At 38.6% G+C, this 16,814-nt stretch overlaps 1 protein-coding gene across 1 annotated transcript in view; it reads right to left on the bottom strand.

The window, feature by feature from the left end:
• Window positions 1–461: 461 nt before the first annotated feature.
• Window positions 462–16,814, bottom strand: part of zmat4a (zinc finger, matrin-type 4a) — a 150,051-nt gene continuing 133,698 nt past the window's right edge. Inside the window, exon 7 of the mRNA XM_063490190.1 lies at window positions 462–3,868. Coding sequence (XP_063346260.1) covers window positions 3,841–3,868 — 28 coding nt within the window. The 3' untranslated portion in view covers window positions 462–3,840. The remainder of the gene's footprint in view (window positions 3,869–16,814) is intronic.

Genomic DNA, 16,814 nt, shown 5'->3' with positions numbered 1-16,814 from the left:
TGTGCACAAAAAAATGCCCGCAAATATCAATTAAATGAAATGACCAAAATAAAAGTGTGTCGTAAGTCCTCCTCAACAATGTGAAAGACTCATAGTCACACAGAATACGATTACTTCAAGTTGTCACTGGTAACTGTGGTTCTACACTACAGACTCACTACCTTAAAAGTTTAATGTGTTCTGATAGGATTTTTTATAATTATTAAAAATAAGATGAAAAAGCATCCATCCATCCATCCATCCATTCGCTTCTACTTATCCTTTTCAGGGTCGCGGGGGGTGCTGGAGCCTACCCCAGCTGTGTTAGGGCGAGAGGTGGGGTACATCCTGGACAGGTCGCCAGTCTGTCGCAGGGCTAACACACAGGGACAGACAACCATTCGCGCTCACATTCACTGATTCGCATTCTGATGAAATGCAACACAATAAAATAAACAGAAAACAACTTACAGAAGATATCATTGCAAGTGTCTTTTATTCGTTTCTCAGACACAATAAAGCACATAACCCAGAGCACAACAGGACTAGGGGGTGTATGAGCAGAGGACATCCTGTGATGAAGGAGAAATGACTGATTCAAAGCAACGCCTGGACAGAGACGTTATTACTCAGCCTGAGCAATGCAATTCATTTTTTTTCCTCGTTGCAATAACAAATCATACGTGCATGTCTTATTTGCAATATTAAAAAACACATTTCTAGAAATTATTCATAATGTCGTTGGCGGTGGCATCTCACACATCAGCTGGCGGCTCTGACATCAGCCAGCGACAATTCTTCCACTTTTCAAATCGAGATGATAATCTCTTTCTTTTCCTCTACAGTACAAATCTCCAGCTCCATATTTAAGTGATTTCAGCTGTCAATAACCTTAGAGGTCTGAGAAATTAAACGCTTTAACAACACAGTCAAAGCTACATATTAATCAAACACAGGTCTGCAGTTGACACAGCACTGAAAATGATAGTAGATAAAATCACTTACATTGTAAACAGATAGCAATTACAACTTAATCTGGTCCACAACAGTGATATATTATTCATCTATAGTTTTCCTCATAGTGCTCATTTATACAATACTGGCTTTTAAGTCAACATCTTTAATTTCTTGACATGACATGTAAGAAAGAAGAATGCTACATAAGCTTTGAATAATATATATACTGTCTATATATGTAAAGCTGAATTACCCTTTAAAACACTTCACATCAATATCAAATACTGTGAAACCATTACAGTTATACTTCAGTCCTTTCTACCTCATCTACCAACACATTCTACGAGTCTCTATGGTGGAATGGATTCAGTACATTTGAATGTTCAGCTCTCAACAGCATTGTTAAATTTCACAAAAGCATCCAGTTACACCTCCCTGAGATGAAGACCATACTGAAATGAAAGGAAATATATATTTTTTGAAACACTGACTATATATATTAGACTGTATATGCTGCATTGGACAGCAATTTAAAACAAAACAAAATCCCTCTTTTCAACTTGCGGTAGAGATCATGTCTGGTGACATCTTTTTATAACCAAGAGAAACCTAGCTGTTCTTTGTAACAGGTGTGATCAACAACTTCCTGGACGAGGCCTAGAAAAATTAAAAACTTTTCCCAATTTAAACCATACCTGAAAAATTCAAGATCAGCTTTTCAGATCAGTCTGTGGAAGTCGCATTTTGTCTACCTCTACTTGTGCCTCTGTAATTTCCACTGGCTCTCCCAGCGCAGTGTGTTCGTGTGGCCAAACATGACAGATCATTACAGTATGGTGGCACAAGACAGGTAATTTTCTGTCAGTGTTCTCCCTCAGATCCCACAGCAACATGGTGTTGACAGTCTCACTTTGTCATGGTGCAAAATCCAGTGAATGAGTAACAACAACCATGCTTCTGGTCTCGATCATCACCTACCATTAGGCTTTGAAATTTATGTCACTTTCAAACATAATTTGAAGGTGGTCCATTGTGAAAGTTTGTAAATGTAAATGGTCAGAACAGAACTTCCAGGGAGGGATCTAAAAATAGCTGCGCTGGAAGCTGTCTGAACCTAATAAGATGATCTTGAACTGAGGATCAGCCAAATTGAAATCAGGTAAGGTTTTAACGCACGCAAACATATGCATGTGTATCATATATATCAGGCCCAATCCCAGAACTTTTTTCATACCTTAAAAACAACTTTAATGTAATTTTTTGTTTGATTTTGACATCGTTTCTGTCAATGATGATAACAGATGACTTTTTATTATTGAAGTCGTCTGGGACCGCTTTAAAACAAGGACAAATTTCTACAGGGGCAAGAAACATGAAACCCAAACAACCAGACAGTTAGAGTAGCTCAAGTTGAAGCCCAGAGTTAGCTGAAGATGTCGGATTACAATGGCACAACCAGTGTGGTAATAATGTCTGGATGGCCTTATACATAGAAAAGATTGAGTGTATGTGTGACTTTCAGTCTTTTGGAATGTTCTAGAAATTCTTTGAGGCAGCCCTTCACTTCCCATGATGCAAAGCTGTAGGACAAGGGTGCTACAGACATCAAACAGTTCTTTTAGTTAGACGGTTCCTGTTTCTAAGTCTAGTTTATGCAAATGATTTGGTACTAATGGAATATACTGGCAATAGCGCTCTTTTCTGTGTATGTCTGCAGAAGAATACTTCCAGCTTTAGACCTCATGTGAAGACCTCAAGAGCTTGCAACACAAATCCTTTCATGCTGAAATGAAGCTAACTTGGTGGAGAACTTGGGGCAGATGAGCTAAGTATCCTGGAGGACCTGAGGAGAAAAATATCTGTGCAGCTTTGCTTGGGATGATGCTGGGGTACATGGATAGAGTTTGGGAAATCCTTCTTTGTTTCTCCTCTAGCAAGGTTTGGCTAACTTTTTCTGACTTGTCTGATTGTTTGACAGTTTCTTACCCCACTTGATTGCTTTACAGTGATGTTAGTTGTTCCCAGATCACAGCAATTAACACGGTGAAAGCAAAGTTCTTACCATGGTGCCAGTACTGGCAAATTAAAAGTCTTGAAAGCTTCTAATTGAAACTTGTAATCCTGTGTAGATGCAGACAAATCTCACCAGTTCTGGTGGTCTTCTTACAGCACAACCAAAACCCAAGAAAAAAGAGCAATTTAGTCTTCAGTATGGCCAATAGAAGACAATACCAATGCAACTTATTGTTAGACTTCTACTAGTGTCATTATTGCCATTAACCCCTTAAAAGCTACAAGGGGATTTAGGTCCAGAATGTATGCACTAAATTACACTGTTACCTTACATAATTTAGGGCAATGATTTAACAATGTTAGACACTATGCATGTGTTACATTAAAACTGAGCAAAAGCAAACAAACCCTTATATTCTTAATTCCACTTACAGTACTTAACATGTGAAAAACAAAGTCAAATTCAGTCCATGCATGTTAGAAAGGCTGCTGCGTATCAGATCCACTTTAATATTCTCAGACAGTCAGTGGACTGAAAAAACAAACAATTAAAAACAAGAAAAAGGGAAAAAAAAGCAGAGAATACAGCCGCAGTGGGAAGTCAAAGGTTTATGGTTTGGGAGTGGCTAACAATGTGGAGGAACTGCACTTTATATTGACAGGTGAGGGAGCTGATGCAGTGCTAGTGTTAGAAAAAAAAAAATCCAAAACAGACAGAGTAAAAAGCCAGAGAGAGATGGAAACAGAGAGATGAGGAGAGAAATTGAAATAGTTTTGAGAGGAGCGAAAAGCAGGGCGGAGGCAGAAAAAGCAGGGCAAGCTGAACACAGCTTGTCTGACATCAATCCAGTAGTAGTTTTTTGTTTTTTCTTTTTAATCGGCGTCCCACGCTCACTGGACACATATCTGATTCTTCAGACTGTTGGAGAAAAACAGAAAGAGACGGAAAAGATTCATCAGTGATACACTTCAGATATTGTATACACAGTTTATGCAGCACATGGCAAAATAAAGGAAAAGAAACATTTTGGTGCTGGCTGCGGTCGCCATTGATTTACACCAGTTAAGAATCATAAAAATGTCAAGAAACTCATCAGTTTCACAATGGATAAGAAAACGATGTCAAAGCTTACACTCACTGGACACTATTAGGTCCACTTTGCTAGTCCTGGGTCTGACCCTGCCTTGCAGATGTCGCAGAAGAAATCGAGACTCATCAAACCAGCTAATGTTTTTTCCAGTCATTTTATGTCCAACTTTGTGAACTGCGTGTGTTGCTGGACTGAAAAAAATCAACATCTTCCACACTGCAGAGCTTGGAATGACATATACCACCAAGATATGATAAATAGGTAGAAATTGGAGTTCTTCAGTCTTCAAGCTCTTCTTCTTTTTCAGAGATGCTCTTCTACATACTTTGGCTCTAATGAGTGATTATCGTTGTTGTCTTACTGTTGTCTTTCTTTTGTCGCATTTGTTTTCTGAGAGAGGATGAACAAACTCAAAGATGAATTTTATTTATAATGAAGTTTATTAAATGGTTGAAGGTTCCAGTTACAGCACTGCGGACCTTTCTCTTCCAGCTGTCCTGACAGACAAAGGGTGTCACTCCTCAGTGGATAAAGTTTTAATAATAGCATAGAAATATCACATGAATATGATTGGTTAAAAATTTGGGGAGAAGCCTCAGACTTGGCTTTCCATAGACAGTGTTTGGTCCAGTTTCTGTCTCCTCCAATCAGGCATCTTTCTCTCCGTAAAAGAAAACTCCTCCCCATTTCCCTGTTGCTATGCAGTTTAGTAGTTTTTCAATTCAAGCTCACCCTGCATGTGTGTGTGGGTTCTACCCAGCACCTATCTCCACACCATAACATTTTCACTTCAAACCAGTCCAGCCATTCTCCTCTTTTATCAAAAACACATTTTCAACCAGAGAACTGAGCTCACTGGATATTTTCTTTTTTTTTTTTAATTATTCTCTGTAAAGCCAAAAAATGGTTGTGTGGGAAGTCTCTGAAATTTAAGACTAGCTTTGTTCCCCATTCTGGTGCTCAAATTTCAGCAGGAAGTCTAAATGCATTGGGCTTCTGCCATGTGGTTGGCTACTTAGAAATTTATGTTAATGAGCAGGTAAATGGCGTGCCTAACAAAGTGACCAGTGTATATATATCAAAAGACAAACCAAAAATCTTTGAAAAGTTTTAGGCTTCCTTTTGAATTTTGCAAAAGTTTTGAATTGAAAAGAGTAAATATGAATAATTGATTTATGGAAACCATGCAGGATTTGGTTTGTTATATATTCTGAGAGGGCAAAAAAAAAAAAGATTTTGTTTGTGTTTTCTCCTCCTCAGCTGAAATTTTAAAATAAATAGAACAGAATAAATGGAAAAAAGAATACAGGAAAAGAATAAAGGTGTTATTTGGATGTAGATTATTGAATGTAGATGTAGATTATCATTTAAATTGATATGCAGAGCCTTTTCCTGTTTGTTTTCTTCATATTTTTTTAAACTAATATTGCTGAAAAAAACTTGTTCTTATCCAGTTAATAAGTTTTTAGATCTTTTAATGCTCCAAACAGATGAGAGCATCTGGCTGCTTGTGTTTCTTGTCATGTTCTGTTGCATTCAGCCTCAGTTTTCCTTTATATATCGTGTTGAATCTCCATCAATCCTGCACATGCTGTACAAAAACAATATGAGTGTGTAGTTCCACACACATATTTAAATTTAAACTGCTGTGCAAAACATACAACCATACCTCAGCCGACATCCTCGGAGCATCCCAGGATGTATAGTAGTATCTGTTTTACTATTTTATTACAAATACAAAACTTCATTCATGTTTTTGTGGCGTGGCCCTCCAGTGTTCTAAGTAAACATTAATTTAGTCTGTTCAAAATGAAATAGAGAGACACCAGTGCCAGAGTGGCCATCGGGGGCAACGGCAGAATTAAACACATAAATTAATCCGTTCACATATTGTAAAGTTGAACCTGCACACACAGCTCTTTTTCTCTTGTTTTTTTTTTTAATTGTTATGACATTGTGGAGTTTTAAAATGCCAGATGACTGCACAACATAATGGTAGTTATTGTTCAAAATAATGTTGCCGGTTTTGTACTATGAAAAATATGACAGCTCAGTATGCAGCAAAGATTTGAAGAAAAAAAAACATTCTAAAAAGGTTTTGGTAATCAACTTGCATTTGCAGTCAATCATGTCTCTCATTAACCTCCTAAGACCCAAACTCTTCCACGGCATGCATTTTTAATTTTTTTTAACTTATTTTTGTTTTTAAGAAAAATGAGAGCCACATATGAGGATATTCGTTTAAAATTTTGATAGAACAGTAGCAGTATAATGTCCTTGTAAGTGGATATCAGGCCCTTGTAGAGCAAAATTGAGTATTTTGGTCTAAACCCAAAATGTGATGTCCACATATGTGGACGCCAGGTCCTAGGAGGTTAAATAGTAAAGAAAAGAAAACAGATGTAAATCAAATTAAGGTTAATGAATCTCTCGTCACATTGCAGTTTTGTATAGTACGTTTTACATGCAGAAACTTGGTGTGCTGAAATGACAGAAGAATAACCAAGGTGTATGTAGCCTTCTGATTTTTATGCCAGTTAATAATCACTTCATTCATCCATCTTTCTGCCCCTTGGCCTGGCACAGTTCCTACCAGTAGGACATATCCACAAGACTTAATCTAGGAGGTGTGCATGAGGCATCCAAATCAGAACCACTTAAACTTGCTACTTCTTATGTGGAAGAGGACTATAACCTGTCCTAAACTACGGAGCTTTTCCAAGACAAGTTCCCACAGAGGAAGAGGAACATCCACTACATGCATGTATGGCCATAGGTGAGGGTGGGAACATAGATCAACCAGTAAAAAAATACAGCCATACAGCTGTTTATTCAATGCATTTGAAGCACTTTATCTACAACCATGGTCAAGTTTGAATCAGGAATGAACCCACAGGCTATTCTCCACATAGATGACCTCCTCTGAGCAAGCACTTGCTGAAAGTGGGAAGGAAAAAAATCCTTTTTAAAAAGTTCCGCAGAACCAGGCTCAGGGAGGGGCCGCTATCTCCCGTGACCGATTAGGGGTGAGAGGAGGAAGAAAGGACAAAACAGACGCTGATGTTCTTTGTGGAGAAAGGCCATAGTTGGGTCTGAAGCAGGACGCCTGCACTACCAAGACTGCAACCTTATTCTTTCAGTCACTATCCAGAGCTTGTCACCATAGTTGAGGGAGGGAATGTAAAAACAAATGAATGGCTTTGGTTTCAAGCTCAGCTGTCTCTTTACCACAAGAGACTGGGGTACATTCATCCACTTTAATTCAGCCAGTGCACCTGCCAGTCTTCCACTCCACAAAGTCCTCTAGGAGTTTTCAGTGGGTTGGGTGGAGTGAACTCACCTAATCCTCAATAAGACTGGAGGTTTTTTTGTAGTCCCTTATTCAATGAATTGAATGCAGTTCAAAACATGACAGCATGTATGTCCAGTTTCCTGAGGGCTTGCATGTGTCAAGGCCTAGGGGCAAAGGCAGTCAAGGGGATCCAACACCTCTGCATGAATGAGTTATTGTTTGCATGCCAAAGGTTTAATTTACAGAGACAGACTGAGACATTTTAGCTGATAGAAAGCTTAGTGATACATAATGAAAAATGAACCTGAGACATGAACCTAAAAAAAATGAGCTGTCTACATACTTACCAAGCAGCAGGAACACCTGACTTTATACTTTCAACTGAAATTATGTTTCAATGGAAATGTAATTTCTTTGTAAACGTAAACATATAACATTAAACATGATTTAAAATAGATCCTCATAAGGATTAGGCCAGGTGGTTTGTTTTTAAAAAATATATTTTTTAGCATTATTTCTTTTAAAGATATTTGCCTTTGAAAAATCTGGAATGGAGATACAATAACTGTATAGAAATGTAGGTTTTCTGAAAGAAAGCTGACCTTGATTTACAATATTCTTAACTTTCTAGTTCAGTGTGTCAGGTCAGAAAATATTCTTATTTTTTCTGTGGCTCAGTCCCTGAAATTTGCACAAATCTGCATGTCTTTCAAACTACCGTCAATGACTGATGCACACTTGGCCTGCAATTCATTTCAACAGCCATGTTTCTGTACTTGTGCAATGTGAGACATTTGGAGAACATTCCTTTTGAACTTTTGAAAGTATGATCTGCTGCAGAAAAGTTTCAGGACTCAGTTTATACTGGGTAAAAAAAAAATAAAGTGGTTAGTTTAAGCACTGTTTTAGAGATTAATGATGCATAGTTCCCTAGAGGAAATTCTTAAAGCTATTGCAGTTGATTGAAAAATCAGATAAGTATATATCAGCAATAAGTTGATTTGCAGAATCGAAAAGGTCTGGTTCTGTCTACCATTCTGCTCCTTTTTGTTCCATGCATTCAATGAAATCGTTTTTCTTTCTCTTGACATCCAGTGTCAAAAAGTTGCCATGTAATCACAATCGTTGTGTGATTGAATAGGTGACTTCAAGCTTTTTGTGCATTGGTCCAGCAACCCAGACCAACAGATGGCCTCATCTTATCGCTTTATCATTACAGAGTTGCTGTCCTGACGTCTCCTCGATTAGCAGGACTGATATACTCCCAGGTTCAATCGGTCAACACAATAAAGACTCAGTCACGACACACCAAAGGCTGTCTGTCCCTCAGACAGCACAAACAAGTGTGCTCATGGTTTGATAGAGCAGATGGGGGGAAAAAAATTCAGAGGCATCGTGCAATTTGCCCCAGTGGGGACACACAATAACTGCACAATTGTGAGCAGGAACATGACAGACTGGCAGTTAGCATCGCTTCTCTTGTTTGTTGCACGTAATCAAATGGCTTTTTCTCTGTCAGTGCAATGGGAATTGCATGTTGTCCTTAGTCGAACTAAGCAGAGTAATCACAGTCTGCTCTGCGAAAAGAGCATCCTGCTGTGTTTGTCTTGCGAAGACAAAAACAACTACACAAAACAAACTGTTGTGCTTATTTCACTGGAAAGCTCAACGTGGCAGAATGCACCAATGCTTCAGACTTACACCTCGACACAGAAAGTGTTTTGACTTAGTACACTGAACCTTTCTTAACAAACAGATCTTGTAACCCTCTCCCTCATACACCAAGTATTTGGGTAGAAAAAGAAGAACAGTTTGGTCACTCAGTCGCTCAGAAATGTCCTTGCTTTTGAAACAAAAGCACATGTGGTTCTATCTAATGTAAAACTGATAGAAATGAATGATTCATATTAAACATTTATAATTTCTGATGGAATATCTGCCCATATTCAGCAACAATCACTCCTCTATTCTAATGGCAGAGGTTTAACATGCTAAAAGGCTGATTGATTATTATTATTATCATTATTATTATTATTATTATTATTGCATAGCTAACAATTGTTGTGCCGATTAAATAAGCAATCACTTTGAATTATTTGATTTTCTTGAGCAGAGAAGTCAGGCTCATTTTATGTGCCACATACAGCCCACTTTGGTCTTACATAAGTGGGCCAGACCAGTGAACCGACACGATGAAATGTGTACATTTTACAGAAAAAGTTCTGGTTGTTTATTGTCCTGACACTCCTGTAATTACTAATGATAAAAAATCGCTGTGCTCAAGACAAAGCCATCGGGATATGCAATTCCCCTGAAATCATTTGAATTAACTCCTGAGTTTATGGTAAATTTACCCTGATGAAGTGAGCTAATGCTTTTTAAATTCTAAGGGCCAATCACAATTTTTATGCCACTTTTCCATCACTGAATGTCACACATTTCATTACTCTGCTTGGCTTCAGGTAGGTCTCCAGCATATGTGATAAAAAAGTACTTGCGCCTTAACCCATCATTAAATCTCCATGGAAATCCAAAAATAAACAGGCTAATTTGCATTCACGAATTTGACTGTTATTGGCAGCCATGTAAATCCACCCTTTATGAAAAATTGTGTGTATGTGGCTAAAAGAAAAGTATCACATTTTATGTAAAAATACAAATTTTCACACATTAATGAAAGAATTAGCACACTGGGAAACCTTATTTTAACGCTGAATAGTTTTCACAATGCGAGTCAAACATGGGAAGATATTTTTGTCTCTCCACTCATTATCATGGAAATGCAGAGTGGGATGGTGTGATATTAAAATGAAAAGGCATAGTGGAATATAAGAGCATCTCCAAAGTGAAAGAGAGAGAAAGAAACAGGCAGGAAGCCAAAAATGGGAAAAAAGGAAACAAACAGAACTGAAGACACCTTAAGACCAATGAAAGAAGGGAGGGGGAATGGAGGGCAGAGGGATCTTTCTTTTTCTATTTTGACAACAGAATTGCTTCTCAGCACTATGGTGCTTTATATATGTGAGGGTTTCATATGTATGAGTCTATACTGAATCAAATGCTTTACAACCCCATGTTAATTAGATTCAGTATTAGGTAGAATCTCCCTTTCTTCAACGTTCCCAAGACGAAAAACAAAATTATGTCATTCAAAGTCAGTGTTCTCTTTCAAAGCATTCTAAATTATTTCTTCTTACATTAAGTCATGTTACATTTGATGTGATACAGCAGAAAAAAATAGTTTTAAACAGATTTGTGTTTGTTTAATTCAGTTAACGGGTAAATGGACTGCTTTATGTTCAGTGCCTTTTTACTCTATGCGAGGACTCAAAGTGCTCCCTAAACTTCACCCAGTAACACGTATCCATGCTGTGCTTTTATCTATGCCTAAGCACTTTAATTAACATTCACACACACAGCCGTGTCATGGGCAACTCAGGGTCCAGCATCCTACCTGAAAATATTCAAAGTAGGAGAGGAGAGGCCAGGATTGAACCCTTGACCTTCAATTGGTAGAAAATCTGCTCTAAGACCTGAGTCACAGCCACCCAAACACAACGGTGAGCATTCTCACTGCTTACTGTTTTGTTTTGTTTTTCTAATTTGTGTGGCCAACATAGCAGGTAGTAAGTGAGGCAAACTGGCGCACAGAGGTTTGATTTCTATAGCAGTCATTATGTTTGTCCCTGTTCACATCCAGCAGTTACAGAATATCAAATTCAGCCACCATCCTGTTCCTGTGCATAATTTAACATTTTGTTGTCACAATCCTTCCAGGCCAGAAATGTTTATGGATTATCTCTGTGTGGACCTTTGGAAGGAACTTGTTTTGTTCATGGTTGGTGTTATATTTCTACGGTAACAGCTGGTAACAGCTTATTTTCTAGTATGTGTGTATTGCTACCATACATGGTATGACACTAAGCTTACATAAACATGCACACACAAGCAAATAGTATTGTGCTCACCATTTTCGTGCTAGTTTTGTTTCTAGCCAACTAGTCCACACACAAACCTTTCCTAATCAGTTTTCCTTCACATTGATGTGAAATATCATGAGGTGCCATGGGAAATGAATAAGAAGCAAGAAAAAAAAGAACAGTGGAATCTAACTGCACTTAAAGACTCCTTGGTCTTAGATGCTTTACATCATGTGTTCTTACTGTATGTATTATTATATATAACATATCACTTCCTTACCAAGGTTGAAGGTTTAAAGAAAAGGAAGCACATGACCTATAAGGTGCAATTAAATCGTTCCTTAGTATTTAGAGAATTTGAATAGCTTTTATTATGACTGCTGCAGATGCTTCACTTAGCTCAGTTAGGAACCTTCCTTAGTAATCTTGACTATGTGACTCCAAATCTGCATAATTCTTGCCTCTGCGTGCTTCGCGTCTCACTTCTAGTCACTTCCTGTTTTCTTCTTTTTCTGGTATTTGGTTCTTTTTTCTTGTCTTATTTTATGTTTTTTTTTTTGTTTTTTTTTACATCATGTCCTTTTTTGCCAACTTCTAATTCCTTGACTGTTTTCACCTGTATTGCTTTTAATTTTTCTAGATTATCTGCCTTCATTAAATCGTGTATTAAAACTTGAATTTAGTTCAGTAATCCTGCTGCAGTGTTCTGCATTTTGGTTATCATTCTGTCGAACATGTAGCAGATTTAATCTTCTCTGGCTTTTACAGATACAGCTGTGAGCTGGTCTGACTTGATCCGAGGTTGCAATATTACAAATGTTCTGATTCTGTCACAGGTTCTCTCAGGTTTGGTATTTGCATCTGATCTAACTGGGGTCTCTACTTCTCAGAGTCAAGTGCAGAGCTCCTGAAGCACCCTTGGCACTATAAGTGCTGTGGCTACCTATTGACCACTTAATTAGAATGTAAAAGTATCTGCAATTTGATGCATTTCTCTCCAGCACAGCCTCATATTTCACACATCACTGCTGAGCACTTATATGAGATGTATGCTTCAAATGACTGCAAAGACATTTTCTCATCAACAGATTCAGTCAGCAGTCTTGTATGTAAAAACCCTTCTTCTGCAGACCGATGACTGGCTTTTAAATTAGCTGGACTGTGTCATATAACGTGGAAAATAAATTCACAGAAGCAAGAGGAAGCCTTCTAGGAAGAGCTGGCAACCTAGTTGTGTTGTAGGCAGGGTGAGTCAGTCCACCCTCTGTATTCCCCAGGATTGCCAAGACTTGGGAAAACAATTATCCAGGCCAAAAAACTTGTTCATTACCTTTGACTGAATGATAAGAATGTGGTGTGTGGTTCAGTTTGATTTATTTTTCTTTTGTTCTTATGGTTATATAACTCTCGATGCATTCATGTGACATCACTGCACCAGTTTATCCTGGGAAAAATAAAAGATCTGTATAATATGATTGTGCATTAGGGCTAAAGTTATACAAGAATTATTAGGAGGAGACTGGGCACCCCAAAAATAGGAAGAAGTGGCTTAGACTTTAAGGAGCTTGAGGATGATACATGGCCTCAAACACTGCCCGAAGCAATGTCCTGCTCTGCACAATCATACTTTCACAGATTTAAGTCAAGAGTAAAATTTTTCACGCTACTACTGCATAAAAAGCCCCCCCAGCTAACTCCTTAAGGTGAAGAAGGGTCTCTTAAGTAATTCACAGTACAGTCGGCATAGTTTACACTGCTTCACAACCTTCAATGGCCGAGAGCAACAGCACAACCTGACTGCATCCACCCCTCCCACGTGGCAACTCTGCAACTTATGTATTCCTGTGGTGTGTGACAAATTGTATCAGGACGTTACTCTAGTGAAGCATTTTTCATGCATAATTCATTCTCCAGCCTGCATTCCACATGGACATTTTCAAATCCCTTTGAAGTTAATTCTCTCTTCTTGATAAACAGCCTCCCTCACTGTGGCTGTGCGGGTCACGATTGTCAGTGTGGTCTGTGCTGGGAGAAATCACCTGTCCCAAGCAATTTCACAATACAAGAGGTTTACATCTAATAATTCACTGTGGGAAAATGATCTCTGCCTGATCAAAATGACAGGAGGACTTAATGCTGCATGATTTACAGTTAATTGAGCACTGAACTAGTTTTGTTCTACATAAAACAAACAGAACAAACAGGAGATTATGTATAACCCTCTGTGTACCTTTGCACAGTACACTGCATGCCCTAATGACAGGTATATAGAAATATTGCATGGTGGATTCAGCTCAGCACTCAATATAATGTTCTGCATGAAACAAACAGACCACAGGCAGTTCAGATTCGCTGTCATACCATAGCTGGCAGGTGTCATCTGCCATACTACCAAACTTAGGACTAATTTATAAATTATCTTCAAAATTTGATATATTTTAGATGTACGGTGACCACAGCTGGCATTTTACTGTAAAGACTTTGTGTTAGCATAAAGATATAATAAAAGCAGGCGCGTTTCTTGAATCATAAATTGTTTCATCAAGACTCCATGGATAGGAATGTCAGTTTTGAAAGAAATAGTGCATGCACATCTTATAATATGTTTAAGTCAGCTGAAGAAAAAGGGAGGCTGAGAGCCCACACACAGCTACTTTTCAATTCTGTGTATTTTTGGGGTCTGTACTAAATGTGAGGTTATTAAGCATTTTAAAGAACCACAACCAGAACCAAGTGTAGAACCAAATTTTGACTGTTCTATCCTGAAGATAGTGCAATAATCATACAGAAAGTAACTATACTCAGCACATCCCAAAGGTGCCTTTTTGGATAGGGATCTGGTGACTGTGGATGCCATTTGAGCACAATTAACTCATGTCATGTTTAAGAAACCAGTTTCATATTATATAAGCTTTGTGACTTGCACGTTACCCTGCTGAAAGTAGACATCAGAGGATGAGGTAGGCTGTGGTATTTAAACAATGCTCAGTTGGTACAACAGGAGCCTAAAGTGTGCCAAGAAACACACCATTACACCACCACCTCCAAACTGAACCAATGATACACGTCAGGATGGATACATGCTTTCCTGTTCTTTATGACAAATTCTGACCCAACGTTCCAAATGTCACAGCAGAAACTGAGATTCATCAGTACAGATAATGTTTTTTTTTCCAGTCATCGAATGTCCACTTATGGTTATCCTGTGTGAATTCTAGCATCAGAGTTTAATTACTCTTGCCCTCCTATCAGCTCAAAACAGTCTGGTCATTATTCTCTGACCTCGTGTCATCTTTGTTGTCCCATCCTCTGTAAACCCTAGAGATGGATATGCAGCAAAATCCCAGCTGATCAGCAGTTTCTGAAATGCTCAGTCTGACACCAACTACCGTGTCACATTCAAAGTCCTTTAAATCACCTCGCCTCATTCCTTTGCTCGGTTCCTTGACCACTGTGCTGCTGCCATTTGACTATAATTATAGACGTTATTCAAGGATTGTTTACAATCAGCCGCAAATGTGAACGTCACGGCAGAAGCGGTGGACAGATTAGACTGTCAAAATCACTTGGATCCAAATCTATGAAGCGCTGATATCTTGACAAAATTTACAGGCTAAACTGCTGCTGCGGGTTGTGAATGTCCCATAAAAAGTGAGCACCATTTCTCCTGTCATGAGCACACATGCCACTTACTTGATCTTCACCCAACAACTGTGGAAATTATTTGATCTGGACCAAAGTTGACTGGTTTACTGACCAACCTAAACGACACCTACAACATCCAATGTTCCGCAGCAGATCATATGAACTAGAGGGGCAAAAAACTTTTATAGGTGGGCATTTGGTCACTTTGCTTTAAAATGGAAAAAAACAGAAAACAAAACAAACAAACAAAAAAAAAAAAAACAACCCAAATATGGATATTTACAAAGTGTAAAAAATATGTGTCTTAAATTGTAGAGACAAAACAGAAGACAAACAGTAGGGACATTTTGTCTGAGTGCACAAGTGGATCAATGAAAACAAGGGCAGCTGACTGTGAGGAGACAAAATCCTCAACACATTTATAAATCAGTTACCACGATTTCTGCAGAAACTTCTGCTAACAAAACATTAAATTGTGTTTGCACTGTTATCAGAGATATGGGTGTTTATGATTTTCATTACAAAATTATATGAAATGAGTGTAACTTATATTCAAAATGTACCAGGAGAATTTAACTGTGCGGGCACAGCGACTTTTAGTGGGCAGGTCTGGAGCACAGAGCCCTGTCCATAATGCTGACGCTGACCACAAACAAAGCTCAGAGCAAAAAGAGGCTTGAGAACCTTGTTAACAGCACTAATCATACATATACCTGTTAGGCAGAACTACTGTTTCAGAGAGGTTTTATTACAGGAGACATTGTTTGCTTTATCATTTGAACTGGCTCCCATCCACCACACAGGGTCTGGCCTTCTTCAACAGTGATAGATGGTTTTCAATAACAAACAACAAGGAACAAAGTGAATACTTGATTACCCTCCAGTGAATGACAGGGAATTAAATTAATGAGGGTTTGCATCTCATCTAACAGCAGGCCCCTGGGGGACTATCAGCCTAAGAGAGAAGAAAAAAAACAAAACATAAACAGGTGATCTGACAGGCACTTGCCCCACTTGGAGGTTGACAATTGCTCCTCTGTAGCCAACTGCATCCCTGTGTTATCTCCCTGTGCACAGGGGAATTAATTAGGGGCTTGATGATCGGGAGAAATGAGGCTGAATAATAAAAACCTTGACGAGCACTTTCTGTGGCATTGCTCTCTTTCGCCTTTGTCCTTCCCAGCTCATGATGACTGTCAGGCCTGGAAGCTGCTCTTTTCATCCATATCCGCCTGCTACGTGCACATAAAGTGGTTTTGAAAAATCCCTCTACTGAGCAGCTAATAGGTGTGAGGTGTAAAAAGGCCCGGTCCCTTTCAGAGCTTCCCATCGTGCGCTGTTGTAAATCGCAGAGCCATTACACGGGAGATGAGTGCAGGGAAAATATGGGCAGTGAAAAATCCCCCTTGCCTTGCTCCCGGCTATTTTGTGCTTCAGGACACAATACACTCCAAACCACAGGTGCTCCAAGACCATTACAAAAACAGTGTCCCGTGCTTCTTTTCTTTTCATTCTTTCTTCATTTTTCATATCAAATGAAGTTGTTATAGCTGAAGATCAAAACTCAGAAACACACAGGACACACATTCAGTCATTTTTCCAGTCAAATTATCCCAACAGCTCCTGGAACAAACCTCACCAGAGACCAAAATTAATAATGCACTTGGCTGTCCTGCTTGGTTCATTAAGCAGAAAGATAAATATGGCATAGTAAATATCACCGTGTGATGGTGGGCTGTTGGTGTTTTTTACTGACTACAAGACAGTGACAGATCACATTCAACATGGATGATAAGTAAGTTTTGTTATCTGTGGCATATTGGAGGGAGCTTCATATTTTTGAACTTGCAAAGGAAAGTGGAGAAAGAAAATGAAGAAACTAGGAAACAGAATTGAAATCTTTGAATTTTTTCATAG

The sequence above is a fragment of the Pelmatolapia mariae genome, linkage group LG12, assembly GCF_036321145.2.
Source record: "Pelmatolapia mariae isolate MD_Pm_ZW linkage group LG12, Pm_UMD_F_2, whole genome shotgun sequence".
Taxonomy (NCBI): Eukaryota; Metazoa; Chordata; class Actinopteri; order Cichliformes; family Cichlidae; genus Pelmatolapia; species Pelmatolapia mariae.
Note: the sequence above shows the minus strand (reverse complement) of the source record. Positions and strands in the feature narration are given on the sequence as shown.